The sequence below is a fragment of the Solanum stenotomum genome, chromosome 6 (genome assembly GCF_019186545.1).
Source record: "Solanum stenotomum isolate F172 chromosome 6, ASM1918654v1, whole genome shotgun sequence".
Taxonomy (NCBI): domain Eukaryota; kingdom Viridiplantae; phylum Streptophyta; class Magnoliopsida; order Solanales; family Solanaceae; genus Solanum; species Solanum stenotomum.
Window position 1 is genome coordinate 3,200,506 of NC_064287.1, and position 12,979 is coordinate 3,213,484.

Here is a 12,979-nt window from a genome sequence, read left to right on the forward strand (position 1 = left end):
ACTAAAGGGAAAAAGGATAAATATAACCCCGAACTATCGTAAATGGTATGCAGATACCCTCCATCATACTTTTGGGACATTGGTACCCCTGCCGTCTAAAAACTAGAACATATATACCATTTATGCTAACAGACATACACGTGTCATAATCTTATCCACTGACCTGACATTTATTAAATATCGAATCGACGGATAAAATTGCACCACGTGTCTCTATTTAGTCTTCCGTTAAAGTAAATGTCATATATTCTCTAGTTTTTGGACGACAGGGGCACCAAATGTCCCAAAAATATGACAGAGAATATCTGCATATCATTTACGAGAGTTCGGTGATATATTTGTCCTTTTTCCATATACTAAATTTAGTACTCCAATCATCTATAAGTCTAGTGGTGGCAAATTCTATCCAAATTTGATTAACCCGCCCATTTAAAATTTGGGTCCACCCATGGGTTGTGTCCTGTATTTTCTCTATCCATTCTCAATCCGTCCATTTGCTATCCCTAGCTACAAGTGAGAGGTGTGGTACGATGATAAAGATTCTTCGTACACCCTTAATAAAAGGTCTTAGATTAAAATTTTGGAAATGAAGCTCTCTTTTTAAGGAACCACAGTGGGGCTATATATATATATATATATATATATATATATTACAAGTGGATTTCAGATGATTATAGTGCAAAAAAAAAAAAGAGGGACGAGATCGAATACCTCTTCCTGGATATAGAGGGACGATCACAACTCTTTGCGCTATTATCAGCCGGAAATTGAGGAGATTCCAGCTGGGGCGCAGCTGATGGGGCTGCTTTAATATTAATCATACTTGATAAAGCTGAGCCGTTCAAAAGTGACAGAGCTTTATCATAAGAAGAAAGTACTTCTGTAGCCAAATACTGCAGGCACACATCTTGTTTCATGGGATCAACGTGCTCAACGTGCTTTTGCAATTGCAACAACAATTCCTTCCCCTTCGTTAGCTCAGTAATCACCACTTGTCTCACCCAACAATTGTTTTCTCCCATTTTTTTCTATAAAGTCACGAAATTGGTTGATTACGTTCGAGTAAAGATATAGCCAACAAAAAATAGATCTGAATTTGAACTTGATATAAAGTAATTCGTTAATGAGAGGAAATTGATTTTAAGGTATATAAATTAGTGTGAAGACTTGGTTTACTAGTCTCCCTATACTTAACAAATGTAGTAGTTGGTAAAGTCAACGTATGTTAGATTAATTGACTATCAAAGACTTGGTTTACTAGTCTCCCTATACTTAACAAATGTAGTAGTTGGTAAAGTCAACGTATGTTGGATTAATTGACTATCAAGGCTTTATTTAAATTGCTTAAATTTTATTATTCAAACTCCACTTATTAAATTACGTTACATCTGTTATTGTTGTTGGTACTTGAGATTTTATTAACAATGCATCATAGTAAATTTGATTTGGTCATAATTAGTGTTAATCAACTATTAGAAAGAGAAAAAAATATTCTTTTCGTTCCATTTTAGTTGTCAAATTTTAATTTGATACACCTATTGAAAAAACAATGATTGGTATTGTGAGTTTACCATTTTATCCCTATTAGCAGATAAATTCTTTCTTGATTTGTCAAAAATGACACATTTGAAGATATGAATATAAATATAGGCTTAGCTTGATGAGAAAAAGTAATTTGTTAGTGGGAAATTAAGTGTGAGAACTTGTTCACTAGTCTCAGGGGTGGCTCAACGTAATTGGGGGCCTAAAGCGAAATTTCAATTTGCAGCCTAAAATATAAATACACTTCATATACATATTTATTAAAAAAAAATAAAAAAATACACTATTAAGATGAAAATTATTAGTACTTAATATTGTTTTTTGAGTTACTAGTTTTAGGTAAGATTTTATCAACTCAACATTGAAAAACATCCTTTAAGTGAGACAATTATTATATGTATTGTTAACATAATGATATAAGTAATAAGTTGATAAATATTAAATAAAGATATGAGTTAGAAGTTTAAAATCATAAATTTTGACTCAAAAAGTTGATGACTTGGTATACCTCATTTTAATATGCTTAGAGTAATGCTTGAAACTAAAATTTAAAAAGAAATAAAAAAGAATTTGCAATTCACTTTGTTCAACATTTTTCACTGTTAATTCTTATTTTTAACAAAGTACAAAAAATGTTAAAGTGGATAAAATAATTTATTTTTAAAAAAATTATACTTTTAATCATAAGTAATTAATTCTTCTATAAAAAATTTAACACATAATTTATTCTTGACAAAAATTTGGGGGCCCCGAAATTCGGGGGCCTAAGGCAAAGGCCTTATTTTTGAAAGCATAGAGCCGGCCCTGACTAGTCTCCCTTTGTAGCCTTAACAAATGTAGTAATTGGTAGAGTCAATGCATGTTACATTAGTTGACTATCAAGGTCTTTGTGCATTCGATAATTAATGCTTCCTTTCTTTGTAAGAAGAATATTTTTACGTAATAAGGAAATGAAACAACTTGGAAAGAGCAAAATAAACATGAATTTGGACGGCTCGTTTACATTGTCGGCAATGGCGGACCTATGTTGTGACTTATGGGTGCTTAAGCACCCACTGCCTTTTGTGACAACATTATTATTTTTGTACAAAATTTAGTAATTCAATGAAATATATTAACTCAGCACCCATTACATGTAGCAATTTCCGAGCTAAAAATAATTGAGCACCCATGATACAAAATTTCTGGATCCGCCACTGATTTGTCGGAATTTTAGATTTATCCTTGGACAGCCTGTGTGAGGTTACTCGTATAGTCGGTCCCAAGATTGGATAAAAGAGGAGAATTGCTGAGAGTCCATTCGGAATATCCTATCTATATTCTATAAAGGTAGAGATAAGATATCCTCCCCTCCTCAAACTTCACTGTAAGACACTAAAAGTCTAGATCTTTGACACATTTGAGAGTACTATTAGCTTAGAGGCAAGGTTGTGCAAAAATCTATACGTCACTCAAGTTCAATTTCCATGTCCACATTTTTGTCTACGTTCTAATTTTGTACAAAGTCATTTTAATTAAAAATTATTATAAAATAACATATTTGTCATGTTCGTTACTTTTATTGTTAGGTTTGGCTAAAGAAAAAAATTAAAAGAGATTGAATTCTTTCATTAAAATTTAATATTTTTTCCTTGTGGAATAAAGATGTAGGGCTTAGAGCTCGAGTGGAGCTTTTCCTACTAGTTGATGTATTGCTTCGTTAACTATAAGTCGAGTCCTAACACACTTGTAAAGGGATGAATTCTAAGCAATACAACCGAGACGTGCGTCCTTTTGACTTTATTAATATTGTGAAATTAGGTCTCGAATCTAACTCACACCCCAAAAGTTAGCTTAAAGGGAGGATGATTGCCCAAGTCCTATAAAGAATCCACCCAACTCATTAACCACCAATGCGAGACTTTTGTCATTCTTAACAAATACAACACAATATGATACATTATGAGACAATACATAACAAACATCCTTACCGAGAGTAAGTCATACAGAAATTTGTGATCTTAAACCTATCATGTAGAATGTTCGAATTGAAAATTTATCTAAATGTAGAACACTCTTTTTGGAATAGATCAAAGAGAAAAGTAAGACAATTAAATTGAGACAGACAATATAGAGCTATGGGTAGAACAGAAGAAGAAATGTTGAGCCCATTTCTTCTCCCTTTATATTACATTACATGCTTGTGCTGCTCCAGCAAAGAGAGATACTTGGTACGTTACGTTATGATTGGTCCCCAACATTGTTCGAGGGTCTGGAATTCTCAGCCTGTTTGTCGTAACGATGAGGAAAATTGAGTTTGCCATTCTCCTCATAGAGTTTATAGACCTCAGCAGCCAGAGCAGCCAGAGAATCATTGCCATAATTATCAGGCACATCTTGATCAAACAAGAGAGTGAGACTATCATTGTCAAGTGGAAAGTCTCTGTCTGGATGAGGTGAAGAAGTTGGTGTGGGGATGAAGTCGGAATTGGGGATGTTGAATACCGAATTGGAGTTTGAGAACTCAACCCCTGTTGAGGAATTGTTATACGAATTATTTGGGGTTGAAACCATCTTATGAATATAGGATTCAAATATTTCCGCGGCTCCTTTTGCAACTTCATCACATTTTGTCTGCTGCACAGCAAGTAGTTCTTCATTTTGGTTTTTGGTTTCTTGACCACAACTGTGACTTCCTCCATAGGTAACTTCAAAACTTAATGGCTCTGTCTCGATTCGCTGGACCATCTTAGTAGCCCCACAACTATGACGAGCACATCGATAATATTCTCTGCATTTCAAAAATTCAATGACCATATGTGAAATCCACACGCGGATAGTGTAGTATCATCATACAACCTTTTGGTCAATTCATTCACGAGATAGATACTTAGATTTTTGGTTAAGGAACTTAAGAACAGTACTCACCTGGGATATTTTGAACCTAAGATAAGTTTCTGTCCATATTTCCTCCAACTAAGTCCATCTTCAGGTGGAACCTCTTCTCCGGGTCGAGCTTCTACATACTCTTTCCTTCGTGCCAGCATCTTCCTATAATGTTTAATCATGTAACGTTGAAGTTTCTAACAAGGATCTTTAACACGTATAAGAATACTACAATTTGAGTTTCTAAAACTTATCCGCTTCATGCCCTGATCATCTGACTAAATTACAGTTAGTCTAGGCGAAATTGTTTACATACAACTTGGTAACTTTGTCTTTGGAGAACATACATATACGAATATAATTGCTATCATGTAGCATTATTAGAGAAAAAAGTATTTATCGGCACCAAGTACTAGCATCAAACCAATAAGTCTCTGATCATTTTATCACTTGTCCAAGGTTCATTCATATATAATCCTACTTCATTTTGTTACTTAACCATAGCTAGTTAAGAGTGCTTTGGCATCGAGGATCTATCAAAAACAACATCTCAACCTCATAGAGGTAGGGGTAATGTTTGCTTACATCTTACCCTCCCTAGACCCCACTTGTGGAATTACACTGAATATGTTGTTGTAGGTACCGCTTCTCAGGACCAGGAAATCTAGATTTTTCAAAGCATTCAATCTACCACTAAGATTTAAAGCGATTCACGAGACTCTTAATGTTCTAAAGATCTAAGCTTAATGTAGCAGGTATCACTGTTGACACCCAATTTTGACCCTCCACAATATAAATTAATTATTGAGCTTCTCCAATTTTCAAATGATTTAAAATTTTTAGTTTTATAAAATATTTCAAGAAAATAAAATAAATATAGTTTGCAAGTTATCTTAAATAGTTTCGTCATTTTTTTTATATATAATTTTTAAATAATATATATGCTTTATATATTATATATATAATTAATGTATTTCATGAATATTCAAAAATTGTCTCCAAAAGATTTTCTATTTTATTTGTGATGGTTGTAATTTTGAATTAACGAGTTTCAGCAAATTCAAAATACTTCCAAGTTATTTATTTATTTATTTATTTTAAAAAAGAAGAGGGTAATTTTGTCATTTTAAATAATAAATATGTATATTTTTACAATCACATTATTTTATAAATATTTGAAAAATCATCACAAAAGATTTTACAATTTAGTTAAATATTTTATTAATTTACTCTAAGTAATAGTTTAAATTTCGAGTTGTTAGTTTATAATTGAGTAATTATTTTATTTTGTTGAGATTAAGAAGCTCGTTAGTTAATTATGTTAATTCATCTTATTTAATTACTAGCCGAATTAACTAAAAGAATTCAATTTGGCTAGATTGTAATTCATTTGCCTAACCCTTTTATTTGCAATTTTAGCAATTTATTTCCTCACCCAACTCAATTTGCAAGACCAATTTTGGGGCCTTTCTCTTAAATCAGTTCAGCCCAAAAAGAATAACAATACAAAGAAACCCATTCCAAACATTACCCATCAGCAACCCATTTTTCCCATATCAATACAATACACACAACAATCCAAACGTACAGCAGTTACAACCGACAACCCAACCCATTCCCATTCCTCAAATTCCCTTTTCCAATTCCCTCCCAGCCAGCCCAGTTCCCTTCAGAAAAATAATTAATCCCAGCCCACTGCTCCTTTCCTGACCCGACCCGGCCCAATTTCAAACAACAAAAGGAAATCAGCAACATCTCTTCCAAACGTTGCAAAGAAAGACGTCAAATACAGAGCAATACGGCACCAAACGACATCTTCATCGACCAGTACTGTTCTTGTACAGTGCTTTCGGCTATAGCAGACTGTTGTTCCGTCCTCGCCACTACGAGATTACTCCACGTCGGCGCAAGAGGGACATTGGAAACGATCCAAGTCGTTCATTCTCCCTTTCCTCTTCCGGAATGGGGCAAAATCTTCAGAACAAAATGTTTCTCTGTAATGGGAAAAGAATTCGAATTTAAATTCAAGATGGGCCTTGAATTCGGATTTTTATCAGTTTCCCTCCAAGAAATTGGAACCCTAATCCTTGTCTATAAATATTCTCTTCTCCATTCACACGTTGGGGGATTTTTTTTTTTTTTGGATTGAAAAAATTGAGATTCAAAGAAAAAAAAAAAAAAGAGGCGTTGTTTTAGTGAACAAAAATTCCTTCATAAGAGATTTGAGTGGTTCTCTTTTGGTCATTCTTCATTAATATACATCTAGAAACTGATAGAGATGAAGGAGTCACAAGTCACAAATGTCATATAAAAATATAAATCAAGTGTATTCTTCTTAGTGTTTCTTTCTGGTTGTTGGAAATTTGCCGGAATTCTCGGAGTTCCCCAGAATCGTTGGTGGAAGAAGCATCATCCTCCGCTCGTTGTTCTAGCTCGCTGCCCCCAAAAGAGGTTCGTTCCCTTTTTGCTCTTCCACCCTTCTGTCGCATATTTGAATCAAAGAACGATGAAATGCTATAGGTGATATGTCGAAATGCTATAGATTTATTTTCTTAATTCCGACGTGGTTTGTTTTCATTCTTAGAATAATATCTCCCTGCTTTGTTCTACTTGGGATTGGTCTCACATTCATTTGGTCCCAATGTTGATTTCCCTGCTTTGTTCTACTTGGGATTGGTCTCACATTCATTTGGTCCCAATGTTGATTTTATATGTTTATGGGTTTTTCTCGAACTTCTTATCCATTATGAGCCTTTAAGTGGGAGAATCTTCAGGCAGTTAGTGTGACCTGTTTCGTCGTGTGTTGAAAATTCTGATGACCCTACTCTGTTACTATTTTTTTGTCGAAATATGTTTGTGCCTATGTTATGAGTGTATATTAGCTTTTATTTTCCAAATTGATGGTGAGTTGGGAAAGCATGTGGGCTAAAATATTGCAGCATCTAATTGTTTAGATTTCTCTGAAGTAGCAAGTCTTTTTTTTACGAAGTGGGTCTGTTCATTTAGCTTAGGAAGGAGTGACTTAATGGTCTTATTCTTATTTGAGGGTCGTTATTTTCACTATATTAGTACGTTTGGTCGGTTGTGCTTATGAATAAATGGTTAGTTCTTTCCTCTTTTAATATTAGTATTGTCAATTGAACATGGATTATGACCAAAAATGTATGTCATGTTTTACAATGATCTTATGTTATTGTTCTTCGTTAATATACATGATATACTTGCATGCTGTCTACTTTCGTTTGGGGCTGGAATTTTATTTTTTTTTAATTATTTATGATAAAACTTATTTGCCCCGTATTTGCTTCCCAATATGTCATGGCAATGCTTCCTTATCTTATTTTTGGGAAGCCGGTTAAGTCATCATTTGGACATTATTTATTGCGTAAAATGTTTCACCCCCTTCCCCTTCTCTCTTTTAACATACTAATCTCTATTCCTTTTGTCGTTGCATGTAAATATGTCTGAGTTCCCTGCGAACTCCTATTTTTCTTTCCCTGCATTTCAAAGGGAGCCATAAAGGCTCAAATCCTTTATGTTGAGTCAATCGGGTCAGCAAAAAACGGTGTACAGGTTGAAAGCAGCAAGACATTGCTGGAAATTAAATTTTCTAGCTCCGGAAAGGTCGAAAACAGGCTGCGCACCTGCTGTATACAGCAGTATACATTGGTATACAGTCGGAAATGCAATATACGGGTTTGAAAAAATGAAAGTACAGGTTGCGGGTGTCAAGAGGATTGTATACGCTTGGTATATGGTCTGATATACACAAAAATGGGTCAAAATATGACCCATATACAACGATATACCTTTGCTGTATACACAGGTGTTTGGGGGCGAAAATGGACTGAAGGAGGCCCAAAAACACAGCAAAGGCCCAAATTCAATTTTCTTGCTTACGCTTTGTTTTATTCATTCGACTAACGCTTTCATTTCTTATGGTTAAATTTAATTAAACCCCAAAGGTAGCCATTTCTCTTTTATATTTTTTAAAATAAATATTCATTCATATAATTTGTTTACTTAGTTTTTATTTAATTTTGATCTTGTTATCTCCTTAAGTCATTTCCCTTGGAAAAATTCCCCTTTAGTTCATCCCTCCTTAAGATAATAATAATAAAAATAATAATAAATAAAAAATAAAAAAATAGTCATAAATGAGTTCATTTACTTAGTTAAATTTTTTTTTTTAAAAAAAATAATAAGTTAAAGCAAATGAGTTCTTTTACTTAGTTAAAGTTCTTTTTCTCAAAAAATTAGTTAAAAAATAAGTTTTTTTTTTACTTAGTCAAAAATTTCAAATTAGTTAAAAAATAAATGAGTCATTTTACTTGGTTAAAATTTCAAAATTAGTCAAATCATTTTTAGTCAAATCGCCGGTCAACCGCGAGTTAGCGGGCATTCCGAGGGCCTAACACCTTCTCGGAATGTACATTGAACTTCGAATTCTTTTATTTTCAATTGATTTTATCTGTTTAAATCTTTTGAAAACCCCTTAAGTTTTTTTTTTCTTGATTTTTACTAAAAATTAAGTGGCGACTCTGTTCTTTTGAAAATTCGATTTCTCTTAAATCATAAGTTTAATCGATTTTTCAAAAACTCAAGTCATTTTTCCTTTTACTATATTTCTAAATAAAACAATCACTTCAATTCACATAAAATTTGTACTCCAATTCAGTAACAAGTGAGGGATGAAAATACCATAAAGGGATGTAGTAGAATGGTAAAAGTTATCCACATATGGAACCAGTTTGTGGAGATCAATTAGAAACTTATGGCATGATTTCTATGCAAAAACTGAATGTAATGTGAACAATGGGAGGAAGATCAGGTTTTGGGAAGATAACTGGTTAGGGAATGGAAGCCTCAAACGCTTGTTCCCGGATATTCATCACCTGAACCAACAACAAGAGTCGACTCTTTATGAAGTTTGGTCTGAACATGGATGTAACCTTACCTACAGAAGACTAATGCAAGACTGGGAGGTGGAAAGATTGGCTGAATTTTATGGAACACTTGATCAGTTCTTAGGATTCAAGGATGGAGAAGACACTCTTAAATGGAAATGTCATAATAAAGGTTTATTCACTGTCAGTTCTGCATATAGAATTATGAATCAAATGGGATCCCAAGTTAACCTTCTGCCTTGGAAGCTTATATGGAAGATTAAAATACCATATAAAGTGGTAGTTTTTACTTGGTTGGTGGTGAAAGAGGCTGTACTTACATAAGAGAATCTTATGAAAAGGGGAATACAAATGTGCCCAAGATGTTGTTTTTGTGAGCAGGCTGCAGAGACAATTAATCATCTGTTCTTACATTGTAAAGTGGTTGGCCAGCTGTGGAATTTGTTTACTAGCTTCAGAGGTATAAGTTGGACTGTTCCAGGGAGAACAGGACAGGCTCTAAAAAGCTGGAATATGGAGGGCAGTGGCAGCACAGACAAGAGTAGATGGAAAATTGTCCCAGCTGTTATTTGGTGGACCATATGGAAAGAAAGGAATTCTAGGAATTTTGATAACAAGAGCAGCCCTCTGCACAAGATTAAAATGAACTGCATTATCACTTTTTGCTATTGGTGTAGTTCAGAGTAAATAGATGACCCTGTGGCTATTGTAGACATTCTAGGGTCCTTATAAAGATGAAAGGAGGATCTAGGGATAGTTTCTCTTTTTTCTTCTTTTCTTTTCTTTATCTTTTGTTTATGCCCGACACACATGTGTGGAGGGACGATATGATGTAAATTTTGGATATCAGCTTTGAGCTGATGATTGATATACAAATGTTACCTTTATCAAAAGAATGGTAAAAGTTCATTCACAATTAATTAACCAGAGTCTCGAGATTGAGTCCTGAACAAGTAGTCCTATTAGGTAAATACCACTAAAATCCCATGCTGGACTTTCTATGTGAATTCTGATTAGACGATAAGTAAGTTCTTGACCACGACTGTGACTTTCCCCATAGGTAACATCAAAAGTTAATGGCTCTGTCTCAATTCGCTGGACCATCTTAGTAGCATCATAATGACGACAAACACATTGAAAATATTCTCTGCATTTCCAAAAGAAGATAATCGCTATCAGTTAACCACGGAATTCCCGGATATTGTAGTATCATACAACCTTTTGGTCAATTCATTCATGAAATAGATATTCAGATTTTTGGTCAAGGAACTTAAGAATAGCACTCACCTGGGATATTTTGCACCTAAGATAAGTTTCTGTCCATATTTCCTCCAATTAAATCCATCTTCAGGTGGAACCTCTTCTCCGTGACGAGCTTCTACATACTCTGTCCTTAGTGCCAGCATCTTCCTATAATGATTACAGTTAGTGTAGGCGAAATTGTCTACATACAATTTGGTAACTGTCTTTGGAGAACATACATATACGAATATGATTGCTATCATGTAGCATTATTAGAGGAAAAATACTTATCAGCACCAAGTACTAGCATCAACTTAATAAGTCCATGATTATTTACATAAAATTTATCATTTGACCAAGGTTCATTTATATATAATCCTACTTCATTCATTTAATTACTTGACCATAGTAAGTTAAGAGAGTCTTGGTTTTGACTGTCTATCGGAAATAACCCCTCTACGACTCTACCATCCTATACCCTCTCCAGACACCTGTGAAATAACATTAGGTATGTTGTAGTAAGGCTAGGTACCACTTCTGAGCACCAGTAGATCAAAATTTTCAAACCACTAAGATTTAAAGCGATTCATGACACTCTGGATGTTCTAAAGATCTAAGCTTACATATCACTTCAATTCACATTAAATTTTTGTACAAATACCACATGGGATGAAGTAGAATGGTAAAAGTTCTGTTCACTATTAACCAGAGTCTCAGGATTGAGTCCTGATCAAAATTTAGTCCTATTTAGTAAATAGCACTAAAAATCCATGGCTGGTTTTCTACGGTGTGAATCCAGATCAGACAATAAGTAAGTTTCAAAAACCAAATGGTTACACAAGAAAAGAGAGGTGGTAAGATCGAATACCTCTTCCTGGATTTAGAGGGGCGGTCATAGCTCTTAGTGCTACTATCAGCCAAAAGTTGATGAGATTCGGGAAGCAGTTGATGAAGTTGGTGATGGATTAATGATCTCTTTACTTTTGCTCATCATACCTGATAAAGCTATGCCATTTAAGAGGGACATAGCTTTATCATAGGAAGAAAGTATTTCCGCAGCCAAATACCGGCAAACGTCCTGTTTCATGGGATCAAAGTGTTTTTGCAGTTGCAACATCACCTCCCTCCCCTTGGTTAGCTCAGTAATCACTACTTCTCTCTCCCGAAAATTGTTTTCTCCCATTTTTTTTCACAGCTATGCAAAGACACGAAACTGGCTGACTATGCTCAAACAAAGATATAGCCAGCAATAAACAGATCTGAATTTGAATTTGAGATTGATGAGAAAAAGTAATTTGTTAGTTGTATATAAATTAGTTTGAAGACTTGTTCACCAGTCTCCCTGTCCTTAACAAATGTATGTAGTAATTGGTAAAGTCAACATGTGTTGCAATAGTTGACTATCAAGGAAAGTGTAGGGACTGTTTTATCTTTTCACCAAAATAGACCCTTATCTCCCTTCTTAGTCATCATAATTTGCATTCTGAGAGATACTGAACCTACAATATTTTACTTTTCAACTACTATTACTTTAATGTTTTCATTCATATTTATACAAATTTATATCCAGTTAAATATCATCACATAAAATGAAACAGGATAAGTATCTTCTTTTTTTTCTTTTTACACCGAGGCATACCCCAGAACTACCTATCTGAATTCAGTAATAGGCAGAATGAAAACATTGCTCGACAAATTGAGCCTGACCAAAAGTTAGATGGACTGAAATCAATAAAACTGTTGGTACAAATGACTGCCCAAAATTCCAATGCAATGTCTGATTCATGTGATATGAACGGAGATGCATTGTGGTTTTGTAAGAAATACATTCCAACAGCTTTCTTTTTCTTCTCTTTTTTGGCATAAATGACCAGGAAATACATTCCAAGTTTTGGAAATAAAAGGTGCAGGTCCTAAAGGGAACATGTTCAGATTTGTCCCTGTTTTCGGTCCACCAAAGCCCGTCCACCATTAATTTCGTCTCATATTTAGCTCTCCTCAGCTTTGTCTCATATTTAGCTCTCCCTCAACACTTATCCGCTTGGCTCTGACATCTAGCATTATGGAGAGGCATAGAAACAAGAAACTCAAATTTACCCCTAAGCTATCAGATTCATTTATATATAACCCTCTGTAGTAATGAAAAGCATATCCATAAACAATCGAAAAGGTCCAAATATACCACTGCAATGGAAAACTGCAAGTTGGAGGGGCATATTTGAGACGAAAGATTAAGGTGAACTGGTGAAGATACTTCTATAAGCCGAGGTAAACAGAAGGCATATATGAAATAAATCACAAATGATAGGGTATATCTTTTGGACCTTTCCCTGGTAAAAAAATGAAGAAGGTTCCAAAATTCAGTAGTTCTGGTATGTGTAAAGAGAGAAAATAAGACAGTTCATATACAAGAAAACTGCAAG

General features: G+C 34.3%; 2 protein-coding genes across 2 annotated transcripts in view; both read right to left on the reverse strand.

Moving 5' to 3' along the window:
• LOC125869441 (probable WRKY transcription factor 41) overlaps nucleotides 1-925 on the reverse strand; it is a 6,452-nt gene extending 5,527 nt beyond the window's left edge. Inside the window, exon 1 of the mRNA XM_049550025.1 lies at nucleotides 712-925. The gene's annotated coding sequence lies outside the window, so the exon portion shown is untranslated. The remainder of the gene's footprint in view (nucleotides 1-711) is intronic.
• Nucleotides 926-3,418: 2,493 nt separating this feature from the next.
• On the reverse strand, nucleotides 3,419-11,527 carry LOC125869443 (probable WRKY transcription factor 41). The gene is made up of 3 exons (XM_049550027.1): nucleotides 11,425-11,527; nucleotides 4,450-4,572; nucleotides 3,419-4,312 (listed from the first exon to the last, which is right to left on the reverse strand). Exons 2-3 carry the CDS (start codon nucleotides 4,566-4,568, stop codon nucleotides 3,763-3,765), a joined length of 669 nt encoding a protein of 222 aa, XP_049405984.1. The 5' UTR covers nucleotides 4,569-4,572; nucleotides 11,425-11,527; the 3' UTR covers nucleotides 3,419-3,762.
• Between the last annotated feature and the right edge of the window lie 1,452 nt (nucleotides 11,528-12,979).